The sequence below is a fragment of the Diuraphis noxia genome, unplaced genomic scaffold (genome assembly GCF_037042655.1).
Source record: "Diuraphis noxia isolate RWA-SAM2 unplaced genomic scaffold, SU_Dnox_SAM2 contig0002, whole genome shotgun sequence".
Lineage (NCBI taxonomy): Eukaryota > Metazoa > Arthropoda > Insecta > Hemiptera > Aphididae > Diuraphis > Diuraphis noxia.
In genome coordinates, this window is record NW_028301712.1 from 4585349 (window position 1) to 4602151 (window position 16803).

The 16803-nt window shown below is 26.7% G+C and overlaps 1 protein-coding gene across 9 annotated transcripts in view; it reads right to left on the reverse strand.

Annotated features, from left to right (window-relative positions):
• Positions 1 to 16803, reverse strand: part of LOC107171419 (uncharacterized) — a 43064-nt gene that overhangs the window by 4882 nt on the left and 21379 nt on the right. For 3 of the 9 annotated variants that reach the window (XR_016190176.1, XM_089218966.1, XM_089218972.1), the window contains exons 2-17: positions 13678 to 14428; positions 10093 to 10239; positions 9442 to 9540; positions 6997 to 7089; positions 6780 to 6851; positions 5315 to 5407; positions 5097 to 5236; positions 4928 to 5025; positions 4629 to 4700; positions 3745 to 3904; positions 2964 to 3216; positions 2459 to 2684; positions 2286 to 2398; positions 1824 to 2006; positions 438 to 776; positions 74 to 277 (exon numbers count right to left, since the gene is read on the reverse strand). Coding sequence is in view for 8 of the 9 variants with exons in the window: in XM_089218966.1 (XP_089075092.1) it covers positions 74 to 277; positions 438 to 776; positions 1824 to 2006; positions 2286 to 2398; positions 2459 to 2684; positions 2964 to 3216; positions 3745 to 3904; positions 4629 to 4700; positions 4928 to 5025; positions 5097 to 5236; positions 5315 to 5407; positions 6780 to 6851; positions 6997 to 7089; positions 9442 to 9540; positions 10093 to 10239; positions 13678 to 14400 (3015 nt within the window). In the remaining variant the exon portion in view is untranslated. The remainder of the gene's footprint in view (positions 1 to 73; positions 278 to 437; positions 777 to 1823; positions 2007 to 2285; positions 2399 to 2458; positions 2685 to 2963; positions 3217 to 3744; positions 3905 to 4628; positions 4701 to 4927; positions 5026 to 5096; positions 5237 to 5314; positions 5408 to 6779; positions 6852 to 6996; positions 7090 to 9441; positions 9541 to 10092; positions 10240 to 13677; positions 14429 to 16803) is intronic. The other 6 variants (XM_089218973.1, XM_089218968.1, XM_089218967.1 and 3 more) reach the window with 6 other exon arrangements.

Genomic DNA, 16803 nt, shown 5'->3' on the forward strand with positions numbered 1-16803 from the left:
AGACAGGCCAAACGGAAGAAGGAGATTAATCAAAAGCGTCTATACTTTAACTTAGACTTTCATAATTATTTACCACGAATCTGTTAACTTTTGGTTTTGGCTTATCAGCTGGACGATCACCTTTCAGAGATTCAAAACGAGCACGCAAAGATTTAGTTGATTCAATGCTTTCTTGTTCAGAGTCAAGCATTGTAACAGCATTATTCATAGAATGCTTATCTGGTTCCCAGTGTTCAAATTTATCTTTCAATGACTTGGCCATTACAGCGCTTTGAGACTGAAATAGGTAGATTTTAATTATTTATATTATATATTAAACAATTAGAAATTTTAATTTCTAATTCATAATTATCAAGAAAATATAGGAACTGTATTTTTCATTCATTTCCAAACAATTAATTAAATATAAAAAATTGTATAATGTTATATAATCTTACATTTTTCAAATATTCATCTTCAACTTTTAGAGATGATTTCACAACATCACCATTGGTTTCACTATTTGAAGAATCTTCATCACTTTCATCTTCACCACTCACATCATCATCAGATTCTGATTCAGTCTCCGAGTCCTTAAGATCTTGCGGTGGAGGAGTAAAGCGTTTAAGTGGTTTAAGACCTTCAGGTACAGCTGGTCTGGCAACTTCCATCTGTCTAAACAAGGATAACATCTTAGCGGTTGTATTACTTTTGACTAGTTCCGCTGTCTCATCAACTGGGTCTTCACTGCGCACCACATTTGGATCACGGTAAATATCACGTTCTGGAGATTCACCCTAGTTAAAACAAATCAGAACATGTATTATTTTAATGATGTGAATGATACACAATGTGTCATAATTTTTATCAAGGATAATACATATTATTTAAAGCCGACATTTTAAAGCTTTAAATTTAGTATTGACACAACAAATTCTATGATATAGAAACTATTATCTCTAAACAATAATATATTATCGTAAAAAAATGTTACACTAATAAAATATATAATAGTCAATTGACCAATGTGTAAAAATGTTTCAATATTCAATTCTACTTAATAAATACTATAGAGACTATGACCAAATAAAAATGTAACGTTTTATAAATATGAATAAAACTGAAAACTATAAAACAATTTTATTTTTAATATAATTATACATGTATAATATTCAAAAAGAATATTAAATTAAAATAAATAAAATCTATCACCCATTGTTGCTTATAATAGTATATTATAATAGATGAAATAGGTAGTATCTAACAAATTATGATATATCATAGTCTCTTTTTTTATATTTACAAAAAAAAAAAAAGTTTATATTATAAAAATATTAGATCTAATCTACTAAACATTATTATAGATTATAATCATAACTTATAATTTTACAGGTTGAATCTTAGTATAAAATCTACAAACAGTGTTGATAATCTTATAGTACATATTAAAAGTCAAGAATATTAATTATTAGTTTTATTTTATATTTTAAAGAATTTATTTATTTACAGTACCCTCGTTAAATTACATAAAGTAATTTAGTTAGGTAATTTGTACTCTTTTAATGAAGTTTAGATACTCATATACTCATATCACAATAAAAGAGTAGATAAAAAATCAAACTGTTATTAATTAGCAATTTTATTTAAGTTAAACACAACAAAAATAAGAGAATCACAATTATTATTTAAATCCTGTAAGATTAGTCAATAATAAAAGAAACCATGTTAAAAAAAAAATCATAAATATATAGCAAGGTAACATGACATAAGAAAGTTAATTAAATGATTAGTGGTTTAGTTAGGAATAGTTAGGATAACCAATAAGATAAGTTCAGATAGAAAACCTTAATTTGGCCTTCTCGTGGAGGTGTAATTCGGAACTGTTTCTTAATGACTGCAGGAGGCTTGTATGTTTCAAAGAACTTAAACTTTGAAGAAACTTCAGCTGTTTCCACAGAAACGTCCTCAATGCGGTCACTGCATTTGACCACATCATCAGACACTTGACGATTGTATATCGGCGTAACCTGCCATTTTTTTATACATATTCACATACATAAAATAGGGTTTAACACAGGGTACATTTATATAATAGTATAAAAAATAAAAAATTAGTGGACATCATAATATAAATTAAATACTTGATATTTTTTTAAATCTTCAAACATTACATTCATTAATTATAGAATAAATAAAAATGTATAATATATGAATGAAGTATATTATAATAAAGACACCAAGTGTTGATTACTTGTCTCATTAAAACTAACTAAAATACAATAACTAGTTAACTTTGAATTACATACCTGTTTTACAGGAATATATTCTTTTTTAGTACTTGAAATTGGTGCAGCTTGTTTAGTCTTTACAGCATTAGCATCCAATTCCATGAATAGACTTCGAGATTTCTTAGAGATTCCTAAAATTAAAAGCAATAGATAATACATATCACAAACATAATTATATATATATTATATACCAGCTTCAAAAACACTCATTTCGTCTTCATCATCATTTGCTGATACGCCAATATTGTTTTCATCCATATCACTATTTTCAGTGTTAACTATTTCTCCCCTTTCAAACTTCTCTTTGATAACTTTTGCTTTGTCAGATTTGTTTATATTTATATCTCGCTTTACACCAGTACGTTCACTTTCAGCAACAGCTTGTTCATACATTTGTTTCATTTTTCCTTGTTTTCCCTAAAAATATAAATAAAATTATTTTTAACTAATAAAAACTATAAACACTTAAATACCTTACTCTAATATGATGATTAATAATACATAATTATCTCAAACAAATAATAAATAAAATTATAGAAAACAAGTAATATTGTGAGCTATACTCAATCAATTATTTAGGGTTCATCAGTACTTAAGACAGTCAAAACTACCATAAAATCAATAATAGAACACAATGAATATTTTATGATATGATGATATGAGATATATTTTGTTACAATGAATTTTTTGACTAACCGCAAATAATTTAGACCTTATGTTTTGTATTTCTTGTTTATGTTCCTCTTTCATTTCTTCTCGGCGCATTTCCCAGTTACGTTTAACGGACTCCATTTTATCAAAACTCATTGGTTTTTCTTTAGAAATACTATTTTTTAAGATATCATTTCCGGGATCTTCATCTTCCGTGTCACTGCTTGACGAGGGCTCAAAGAATGCTCCATTTAAATCATCATTTGCAACTCCTACATCCATTCCTTTAGACTGAAATCTATTTGGAAAATAATAATTGTTACATGAGAAATAAAATATGTATTTTTAATTAAGAGAATGCTACACTTACACCCGCATTTACGCATTTGTCGCCTCCGTCTTACAAGTGTATAACATAAAAAATTTACGCACAACAATTTAGTTTTATAATTTTAAAAATTAGAATGAATTGACAATTCACCTTATGAAACTTAATAGCGAGAACATAATCTGTTTTCGTATGTCGGTTTAACAATAATTCAATTTTTTTAAAGTTTTGTATACATTATAAAATAACGCCATTTAAAAATGATTATAACCCGTTTAAAAACTGAATTATCGTATAATATCGACCAACGAACACAGATAATGTTCTTAGTCAAATAGTATTTATTAAATTTAATAACAAGTTGATCCACTATATGTTTAAACCAATGAAACTAAACGTGAATTTCTAAGAATAAATTTGCCATATTACGCATTTTAAAAACGGAGATAACAAATGCGGAGAAGTGTCCTCTAATAAGAGCCAAATGAAAATACATACTTAGCTAATTTACTCAGTATACTTGGTGAACGTTTAACACTGACTGGCGATTTTTCCATGTGGCTATTACCATTAGTGGTGGCGTTTTCAAAAGCTTGAAAACGAGATTTCACGTTTAAAGAACTCAATTCTTCTAAACCCAAATCCGGCTTATCGCTTGCTAAAATATAAAAAATTGATTACTACGTCTTTAAAACTATTAGATTTCATTATTTTCTAAATCAAGATAAATTTGCAAATTCAATATTTTAATAAATTGGAAACAAATTGATTGTCTTATAACATATACATTGTGATTTTTCTTATGTGAATCAGTCTATATCTTGGAATATATTTGTATATTTTCTCTTGTGTTTTACCTTTTAACATCAGGTTACCCAATTATCGATATTATTTATCTCGTTATCATAAATGTTAAATCAGAATCAATTTTTGGTTTTTAATATTCTTTTACATACATTTTACAAGTTATTTTGTATAAATACGATGAAAAAAAATATGAAGGCATAGCTGGTATTAAATATTTATAATGAAAACATATAGTATAATTGTAGTTTAGGGTTTCAAGACTAAATATATTTTACATATTTCCTGAGATATAGATTGATCACGTTAAAAATAAGCAATATAAACCAGTATTATTATTAACGTAAATATGAGAATTATGGTATTGAGGTTAGTATAGCTAAGTTTTTTTTAACATTCAAACGTAATTAAAATGTTTTGTATACATCGGGGGTCGACTAAATATTAGAGGAATTTTAAAATCTAAAAAAAACAAACAGAAACAAATACGAGAAACCATATAAAGACAACACACACCACACACGTTATGATGGGTTTAAACTTTATAATACTTTAAACTGTCCAATTTTATTATATACCTCTAACCACGTCTGGTGGTAATTCCAAGGGCTGATTTTCACGTATTATCATTTCTGGTTTCTTGCGTCTAACTATGATGATAGCAGTTCGAACATTTTATAGAAAAAATCATAATACAAACACTTGTAATTATTTTTAAATTGGATTTATACGGGAAAATGTTGTAAAGTATATTTTAAAGTAAGTATATTATTATTTACTTAAAATTATCATAAAATTATTATATACCACAATAGCATAATCACGATCTATCTATATATTCGTTTTAAAGAAATATAACAGTATATTGACAACTTACTTGGTTCTTCGTCCTCAACTACTACTTTTGGCTTAAATAACTCCTTGAAATGTGGTTTACAATACAATATACCTTCGTGGCTACTATAAATATCGAGCCTGAAATCAAAAGCCACAAATTATCAACTTTTCTTCAATTAATAAAATATAATTAAAATATTTTAGTTTACGTCAACTGTTTATTGCATGTTGTGCACCGGAAACAGTTCTTGTGCCAAACCTGACGTTCCGCTTTTATTTGTTCCATAGCATACACAGTCTTTTCACATGACTTACATATAGAATTAACTTCCTGACGTAAAACACCATTCTATCAATTAATATAATAAATGTATAGTTTATTATTTCAAATATATATACATATATGCGTTTTAGTAAGGTTAATTACTTGTTTAGTATCGATTTTTTCAGATTCTGTAGGAGATCTTTGTTGAAGGATAATTTTTTTTTCCAGCTGATCAAATTTTCCAAAACTTGATTTCTAAAACAAAAACCATAAACATGTTAATTGAATGTATATAAATTAAATACAATTTTAGTAGATTAACAAAATTCCATAACCATTAAATAAGTATTAAATATTAACTAATTATATAACACCAACACAAGTTAAAAAAAATAGAATGATAAAAAAGGTTTTAATTTTTTTGAACTTTGTAAAACAGAATTAAGGATATTAGAACCTAGAAATTAAGCACTCAAATCATCTCATATTTATTTCTTGATAAATATTCAATATAATGTTGTTAAACGTTAGACATATTTTATAAAATAATAACATACATATAGATAAAGGCAAAGTAAACACAAGTCCAATAGCGGTATTAATATTAAAAAGCATTGATGTTTCGAATAAAAAATGTATTATTAAAAACCATAACAGTATATTTTTTTATATTATTTATAATTATAATTAACAAATGCACTATAGCTACAAGTTAAGTACCTATATAATAACATTTTGATTTTATTCTAGCTTAAGATCAAAAATCTAAAAATTAACTATTTGACTACTACAGCTCTACTGAACTTCAAAAAATTGAAACTGTGCCATTGAATGCATCCAAACCAAATGTCAAATGTCATACTTTTATAGCAAAAAACAACATAAGCCTATTGGCTATTGTTATTGTTCAGCATAAAGTTTAAACTTAAATATTAACAGGGTAGAAACATTTCATGACAAAAATATGTAGATTATAAAAATTACGATTAAAAATATTTCATAATAAAATAATACATAAGAATTAGTTCAAACAGCATTCTATAAAATTACGAAATCACAGCGATGTATTTTCAATATTTTTCACTGAGTTATTAGGGTTCATTAGCTATAGGTATATGGATTGAATTCGATCTAATTTCAGTTTGAAATTGAATAAGTACCTATTACAATAATTTATAACTATAAAGATATACTATAACTCCACTTCATTATCCATATCCACGATCTTTCCCCGTTATTGGATCTGAGAATAAGAATACAGCAGGTATACGTTGAGTCATATAATAAAATATGTTTTCAGTACCTACTCAATTTGAACGTACCTATTGGTTATTAATTCCTCGAAAATCAATATTTGATTTTATAAGTACAATTTTATTATTTTTCTCGTATAAATAAATGCTTACGAAGAAAATATGTAAATATTAATATACGATAGTATAATACCAATCTGCCTCATATTAGTAGCTACTATCTATTACCTACATGCATTAAAGGTATTTTAAAATAACATTCCTTAACCTTACTGATTATTAAAACAAGACGACAAAAATAAACTAAAGCATAGTAAGTGTATAACATTTATAATAGTTATAAGCGTTTAACAGTTTAAAGAACCTAAACTTACCGAACAACCGTTTATCATTCCGTTTTCACATCCGGATGGTTGTTTCTTGATGGCACCAACAAAATTTCGCTTCTTTACAAAACAAATAGCAAATAAACACGCATACACAAATCACATAGATGCAACAAAAATAAAAGCACGAACATACACGAAAAGCAACTCATCGATTTGTTTTTAGAATGGAATGAGGGAGAAAAAAATACAACATTTTACTTACCAGTTCATCTATGGGAATAGAAGCGGGTACAGGCTCCTCTGGCATAATAACGGAGGAAGACTTTCGATTAGCTTCATCGCAATAGGATTTTTTCTACCAAAGCACACACAAAAATAAAAATAAAAACATAAAAAAGCAAGCAGACAATCGGAAGTTCAAACAAAACTAAAATATATTATTTTTTAACACATCGTGCGAACTCTGAATCATAAATTAAATTGATTTGTAGTAAATACCCACATACCCAGTTATATGAAAACCACTTGTTTTAGAAATTATACCTTATAAATCGTCTTAATATAATAATATATTTTACAGAACACTAGTTCTTAATAACTTTCTCTGTCTAAGTTCCCTATGAAAAAAAATCAAATAAAAAATAAAGCCTATAAAAAGTTTTACCATGTCGCTCATTGTTTAAATATATTAGCTTCATAATAATTATAAACATGGAAAATGCAATAATAATTTTAAAAAAAATAAATAAGTATTTTAGAACGTTTATTATATAATCAACACATTGTGTTCTATAAATAAAACCATTGTTTACTTCACACATTTATCTCAGCTAATAAAAATACCATAGGCCAATTATATTTTATTCATATAATTTATATTTCAAGATAAATAGATAACCTCCCAACAATCCTAATTCTAGACGATATCAATTGTAAAAATATTTAATTGTACTTGATTTCATAATTATTAGGGAGGAGTACGTTAGTATGATGTGTAAACAAACTATAGTTGGTGGACTAGATCTCGGTTATTGAATTCAAACGAAGGTGCAGCCAATGTGTTTTTTATATATTTAATTTTCTATTTTAAACTTCCGGTTGGGTAAAATCATCAAAGCATGCTTAAGACAACATAATATACTTTTTCTCTTTCTAAAATAAACATGTTGACGTTTTTTTTTTATATATATTAAAGTAAAGTATGGGAAATTTAATGAATCACCATATCATTATATAAAAGTATAAAACCTAATTCAATATTTCTAGTATTAATTTTTCTTTAAAAAAAAAAATCAAATCGAGCCTGACAAACAATGTGAAAACATTTTTTAAATAAAATTAAACATGTGTCATACACTTGGATGACGTGTACCTATAATATAGCTATGCGATATTATAAATAGTAACCTACACTAAGTAATTTTATTAATTTTATGGAAGGGATATACTTAGATGAAAAATAAAGAATTTATTTAAAATATATACCTAATTTAAATATTAAGAAGCAACATTTTATTATTATAATTTTTTACTGTAAATTAAATCCCAAATCCCAAATACGTGATTAATATTAAAAAAAAATATGACAGAAATGTATATTATTAGGATTAGCAACGAAGACATTTTAGAGTATAGATTGACTCATTTCATTTATTACAATATGCAAAGTAAGATTACTAATATTTTATAACTCATTCTTCACTATTCTAAACGTGCTGATGACACAATACGGTACATTCTCAATATAGGAATCTTGTTCAAAAGTAGAACGAACCATATGAGGTAATGACTAAAGATGCGTAGATATTATTAGATAAAACGAAGTCAAACTAATGTAAAGGTGGATATATGAAACATAGAGCCAATTAGTTTATCCAGCCTGATAAATAATTCAACAGCAACACGAATATGTTGTCGAATAACGAAATATTCAATATTTAAGGTAAGGGAATTATGATTTGTGAAAAATATTTCACCTGTATTAACAATTTTTTTTTTTTTTTAAGATATTTTAGCTTTTAATAGCAAATAATATTAAATAAATTAAGTTAAGAAAATTTAACTTTAAAGGACAAAATAAGCACAATATCCCTCCGTGTTATAACATGCAGAATATAGATAGTAGGTACCTACTATCTATATTTTTCAAAACATACAGCTAATATGTATATAAATTACTACATTGAAAATTGAAATGTATCATGAAATTTTCTAAGCCATAGTATTATTTTAAAATAAATTAATAAGGATCAAGGAATTATATTTATTTTTTATTTTGTTAGGTAGTATATATACTATTTACCTATTTATACATCATAATATTATTATATTTTACATATGAAATGAATATTTCTATTATATTTGAACGGTATTTTCGAAATGTTACTCGGGAATCTTTGCTACCAATGTTACCTACCTATCTATCTAATACTAACTACTTCAAAACTAATTTCACGACAGAATACTATACATACAAAAGAAAATATATGAGAAATCCAAGGCCAACATCCAATTAATTCTTGGACAATGTAAATGCTTGCACCCAAATGGACTATTGTAAACGAAAACATGATCTCATTGTACTGTTATAGGTTACTAATTGAGAAACTAATATCTACGAACTTGGAGGCTTAACTCAAGAATCGACTACAATAATACAATATTGAAAATTACTAATTTTAGTAAAACGATAATTTTGAATACTTACGAGGTCTCGAACGCATACGTTAGATAAGTCATCTTCCTCAACAATATAGTCGTCGTACTGACCATCTTTTATTTCATTTGTCAAATGGCCATTTAAATTCTACAAAAGCCACACATAATAGGCAAAACTTAACACTGTTAAATCTATATAAAAGCAGATATGACGTAGGGAAAAGCAAGTGGAGTAGTTTTGAAAGATGACATATTGTAATATATAAGGCATTATTATAAAATTGTCATTTGACTAATTATATAAAAGATATTTACAAGCTAGAATTACTAATGTGACTTTTTGTTTAATAAAATTATTAAATACCTAGGTGAAGTAATTTGTTTAAAAAGAAATACAAATATCAAAATAAAGAATTATATTATAAATTACACTCGTCAAATATAAAGAAAACTTTCAAATTAAAATAAAAAACAAACTTTAAACGAAAATGCAATTCACGCATAATTATGTTAAGACAACACTAACAAACTTTAAAAATATATATAATATGTGAGTTAAAGATAAAAGAGGTTATGATCTTACCTTGTAGAGAAGTAGGTAAGAGTAATAATAATAATAAAAAGCCAGGAAAAGATATTAATATTATGCTTAGTATACATTTTAAAGGAGATGAAATAAATACATAGTGGATAAACTTACTACAGATATGTTTTCTTTTTCGTCAGATTTTTTCGACTTTTTGGTTTTTTTAGTTTTGACAACCGTGGTAGACGCCTCACCGCCAGCTGTAGACGACTTTTTCTTCACTGTTTTGCGTTCGGTCGTTGTTTCCGACACTACCTCAGTCTGCCAAAACACATTCAAACATTAAACGACTATTACTTCCTGTGAGTTTTAAGAACAAAAATGGATTGAAGACAGTCATAAATTTCCTACTATAGGAAGATAATATAATTTCTAGTCAATTGTTTCCCCGGTACAATGGTATAATGGACAATAAGGGAAGAATACCGTGACGGTGTAACCCGACAGCAATGTGTGGACTTGAAATACATCATGTTGCCAGTTTATGGTCTATTCCCACTTAGTGTTTATGTATAGGATACAACCAACTAGTTTTTTTTTTTAACTCATACAAAATATCGCGTACTTCGAGATGGCTGTAGCCCATTTGCGCCCCAAGGGTTATGGACATTTGCGCCCAAAATAAAAAACTTAACACCCTGATTTATAGCCCAAATGCGCCCATTTTGCATGCAACGTTGCCGCTGTTGTTTAAAAATATACAATTCTATGTAAAATCAAAATTAACAAAAAGTAATAATTTTAAAAATAATGTTAAATACTAAACAGTATACATATTATATATACATATATATTATTTATATTGCATTAAATTATTAATTTCAAATAGAATCATTTTTACGTAAAATCAAAATAATTAATAAATACAATTACAATAATATCACATATACATCTAAATTTTAAATATTATTAATAATCCATTAAATTAAATTTATATAGAAACAAAATAAATAATACATATTAATTGCCACTGTTGTCAGTTGTCGTTTAAGATTGTTTAAAAATATTAAATCCTACGTCAAAAATAATGAAAATGTATTTGATATTGGTTTCGATTAGCTTGGGAAACGATCTAATATTATTTTAGATTTTATAGTTACACGCCAATATACTCAATAAATGGCAACGTTGCACGATTTTCACCTGATCTGAATTGGGCGCATATGGGCTATGATTTGGGGCGCAAATGGGCTACGATAAATGGGTTCGGGCGCAAATGGGTTGCGCCGCTTCGAGATAACGAAGTGCACCATACCGCAATAATTTATTTTTACCTATCTATATACGTCTAGAAGAGGAAAAAATTGATTTTATAAATGAATTTTCTTTGATAATATAATAGATGAAAGTATATATCTATAAATAAAAGAAAATTAATTTACATAAGTATTTTTAAATAAAATAACTACTTTTACGAACATTTTACAAAAATTTTACACCCGTGCGGCCATAAATGATGTTTTATCAAATTTAATAATAATAAAAAAAACTAACGAAGACTAATACAAATTTAATAATAATCCAAACTGAATTAATTCCTGAAAATGCCTGCAGTGAACATGATTAATTTCAACCTCAGCTCCGCTCATGAAATATATTATTTTAAATATAATTTGTTTATATTTATAAATATTTGTTCACAGTTTAATTTAAAAATATTAATAATACTATAGTTATAATTTATAACATAATATTCAGTGTGATCAAGATATTAGTTACCACTTAATATCTCACCCGGTAGATCTTGTATTGAAATAGGGTTGTCGGGAGGTGATAGAGTGTATTTAAATACATATTGTCAGACCAATTTCAGATTTTTGACTACATTTTTGAGACGATTGGAATCATGTTTAAAACATGATGGCAAAACTTCAAACAATTCATACGATAAATTTATTTAATACATTTTATTTTTTTTTTTTTTTTTTTTGCACGAATTATGCATAAATCCAAATGTTGACCTACTCTAAAAAATACTGCACAAAAACCTGCAGAATAAATGAGTGTTGCCATTAAAAAAAAAGTAATTTGTATTGCACACATACGCGTACCGAGGGCTAAAAAAATTGAAATTGATCGGAAAATATGTATTTAAACACACTCTATCACCTCCCGAAAACCCTATTTCAATACAAGATCTACCGGCTGAGATATTAAGTGGTAACTAATATCGAGATCATACTGTATATTAACTTAACCAACATAGCGTTGTGTATACTTTATTACCTTATATTAATATATGTAAACATATATAAGAGTTATAAAAATTTTAAGATTTGTTACCAAGTCCTTAAGAGCCAGAAAAAATCTCAAGTTATATTGGTATTTAGTAGTATAAAAATTGTTATTATTATAATCCCCTGTTAAACATTCAGTATAAATATTATGTGAGATTTTATTGTCAAACATAAAGAATATAACGTTTTATATGATTGTCTTACTACTCTTACTCTTACAGTTTTTAAAAATATGTTAATATTAAACGAGTAATAAGCATTTTTAAATAATACATACTCAAATGGAAATTAAAAAACCATTATAATGTTGATCAAATACAATAAATGCTCTGACCTATAAGTTTAATGAAAGGTAAACTCAATTTAATATTAGTGCTAACGACATGAAATTGGTTCTACTTCTACTGAGTGCAAATTTTTAAGACGGTATCACTACACATCATACAACTGTTTTCTTAATCAACGACATGTATTAAAAATTAAAGGTCCCTAAAATTATTACTTTAATTTTTACAAACATAATCTTTACTTACGTATACAGACTATAAAAATTTACATAGATATTATTAAAAAGTAAATTATAGTAGAATCCTGGAGAACAAAATATTATATAATATGAATTCAGCTTGGCTTTTCAGTAGCGATCAGGATTTTACACTAATATATATAAATAACTAACATGATTTCATAAAAATAAAAAGCGATTTTGATTAGGAGCGGCTAACAAAGAGAATAGAGATGGGAAATGAGTATGAGAATACAGTAAATTCAAACAATATTTGGCAAGACCATATTTCCGGTATCATGAACAATTTTTAACGGTGGTTCGGTAGGTTTTAGACGTGTATAAGCAACATTAAGTTTTTATAGCTACTAGTATTTGATAGGATCAAAGTATATATATATCACTTATAGTTTCAAAATAATACATACCATACCCATAAAAAAATGTGTAGATAAACTAGGTACATAAAATAGATAAATTTAAGCTAGAACAAATATAAGTATTAAACTACCTACCGTAGTTATATTAATTTAAATTAATTTAAATTTAACTGCAAACAAACACACTTTAAATATCATCAATGCTTTAAGATGAGATATTTTTAATTAAATAATTTTCAAAAATATAAATTACTGAAATGTATTATTTTGAATTTCTTATAGATACACAAAACACTCTGTTAGCATAATTAAACACTATTGTACATAGCCCTTCGTACAATTCATGTTATCGATAGGAATTGTGGTTGATTACACATCAGTCGTCACACACTAATGAATTATGAATCTAACGAATCCATTTTATTTCATAGCTTATTTTTATTTTAGGTACCTACACAAAAGTAAGAGTTATAAAAAAATAAAACGTTAAACTTAAATTTAGATAAAAATAATGAATCAAAACTATATTTAACGCTAAAATTAATAATTATTAAATATCAATCAAACAAAAACTCACAACGCTGTTAGTTATGGCTGGTGTATTAATATCAAAACACTCTTGGTTAAGGCAAGCAGTACTGATGTCAATGGTCAAGTTTTCACCATAACCATTTGATTCGGTTTTTTTAATATCTGATTCCACAATATCATCAACCGTGGTCCATGTATCAAATACCAATTCAGTTACATTATCTGTCTCGTCAATCGGTAGGGGTCTAGAAAAAATACGAGGTTCCTCTAATTCTACATGAGAAGGATCCTGGACCACAAGCTCTTTCGTTTTACCATCTTCTTCGAAACCACTACTTATAGTGTCAGATAATGGACCATCATTATCAATATCTTGTTCAAGTTCCAAAACGATTTCAGAACCGAGACCCGTATCACTAGTCTCTTCTGTATGTTGTTTTTCGGTCAACAGAAAAAGCTCACTCGTGTCTTTTTGGACTTGGTATTCGTTCGATTTTAAGGACTTGAGGTCTACGTATTCTACGTCATTTAACTGTTCAACACTGTCACTATGTATTGATTCTGCAGTTAGCATTATGTCTACACTGCATTTAACACGACTGGCTGGAGTTTCACTTTCGTTAAATCGTTTGGACAGCTCACTATCGATGACGTTCTGCAACGAATCATCTTTGTCGTCTGAATCATCAGTCTTGTTAGTTTGCTCAACATTGTTATTGGAATTTTCTGGTGCATCATTATATGTACTTACGTTATTGACGCCCGCCATATGCAACGATGACGATTTTGACGTTTTTCTGAAAAAATAGAATAAAAATCAAATGATATAGTTATATTTGATTTTATAACTAACTAAACAACCATTAGGAACTAGACAATTATTTTTTCGACAAAAAAAACATCGTAATTTCGTAATACATTATCATAATATTTTAAGTAAATGAAAAATAACAACCATAAGACAACCAACACTGAAATTATTATTTTACGTATTTTATTTCTTAATTTATACAGTTTAAAATTACCCAACTAAAGGATACAATCACTATACAATTCCACTATTAATGGATTAATAAATAATTATGTTTTTAGGTATATATAATATATATAGTATATGTAATATACCTATAGTTCTAATTTGCTTGAATTTAAATTGTATTTTTTGAGCATTTTGTACATTATACACAAATATAGATACAATAAGTATAAATTAAAATCTATAAACAATGATAATATGTATTATTAATATTATTCCAAACCATAATGCAAATCGTATCCTTTTATCCATTAATAGCTAAAAGTCGTTGACATAAAAGTGACATATTTGAAATAGTAATAATATATAAAATTATTCTTAGAGGGTTTACGACTAATAGAACTCTAGTATAGAGGAAACGGGTTTTTATCGTTATCTCTATAACCATATAGAACAATATAATACATTTAAGTCATCACATCGGCTGTATATAGACAAGTTGAAAAACTGGCTTAACAACTCTTAAGATGAAGGAAGGTTAGTGTCCAATTTTAAAGAGTGTCGACCAGAATCATTTGACAACTCTTCGAACTATATGTTTAAGCTAATGCACGCTAAATCAACAATAAATTAAGCTTTTAAGATAATACATATTATAGAAGAGTACCTAAACTTCAAAAAACTCAAGAACAAAACTATAAACTTATAACCAATTGCGCATTTAGGGGGGAGCGAAAAGCGCAAATGCCCCAATTTGTGTTTTTTGGGGGTGGTAAAAGATTTTAACTTTTGTTAACGATGTTCATGAAATTAGAAATTAGAAAAATTATTCTATATCTAGCCACTTAGGTAATACTGAAATAGCCTAATCGGTATATCACATTAAATATTCGACAAGGTTCGGATACACAGAACGCGGTCTGCGGTAGCACCCGGATATGCAAAAATAAAAACGACTCATCTATTGTTAATCAATTCGATGTGCATATAATATAGACTTGGGTAAAATACCTTTTAAAAATATTTATCGAACACTTTTTTAGATAGATTAAGTGATTTTTTTATTAGATTTTAAAAACAAAAATATTATTTTTTTCAATTCAGTGGCACAACTATAATTTATTTTAAAAGGAGGGATATTTAATAATTATATATAATTATACATTTATATATAACAGGCATACAGGCACCCATTAGTTAATTAATTATTAAAGGGAAATCCTGAAGTCATAATATCTTATTATCATCGCTAGCTCCTATTGGTACAAAATTGGAAAATAATATTACTGTCCCACTAAAAATAGTAGAAAACAGCATAATTTATTACTATAAAATATATTGTATAGAAATAAACATAAATATAAGTACAAAAGCAATTTCTAGGACGGAAAAAGAATGAAATCATTTTTAAAATGTGATTGGAGGTTACAAGGTATTCCAATTCCGAATATTGTATTTAGAATACTCCTAAAAATTATTCAAAATACCATATATTGAATACTTAAAAAATATTCCGAATATAGTTTAAGAATATAATCAAAGTCTGAATTATAATAAGTGTTGAATCCGCTTTCTAAATACAATATATATAAAATATAAAAAATACAACAACAATGAAAAGTTATTTTGTGGGAGTGATAAGTTACACAGCTACTATCGAAGTCAAACCATAAATAACATAATCATAATGTACAGTTAGAACATTTAATTTATGTTGAGTTATCTATCTGTCTTCTACACAAATTTACAATATATTTTAATATATTAATCCATAATATACATAAATTTAAACTATGAAAAATAATTTATAACAACCGATATTAATAATAATATTATTGTAATAAGTAATAGCTAATAACCAATTAACCAAGCATAACTTATAAACTAAAAACGATAGCTTTACGACACTTTTATACATCCTAAATAGTATATTATAACTTATAAGCGTACCTATGACTGATTTAAGTCATTATTAGAAGTGTTATAACTTCTGTATTTTGAATATGAAATGGTACATTTTTAGGTAGGTAGTTAGTTTCCGCGTTGGCGCGTCATATATGTATTATACCACACGGTTAAATTAAAATAACATTCTACTTAAATTCAGTTTTTCTTACCTATTAATTTTATAAATGATCTACCAATAATATTATTTTCCATGCATACCTACAGTATACACAATTAAAACCCTGCCGT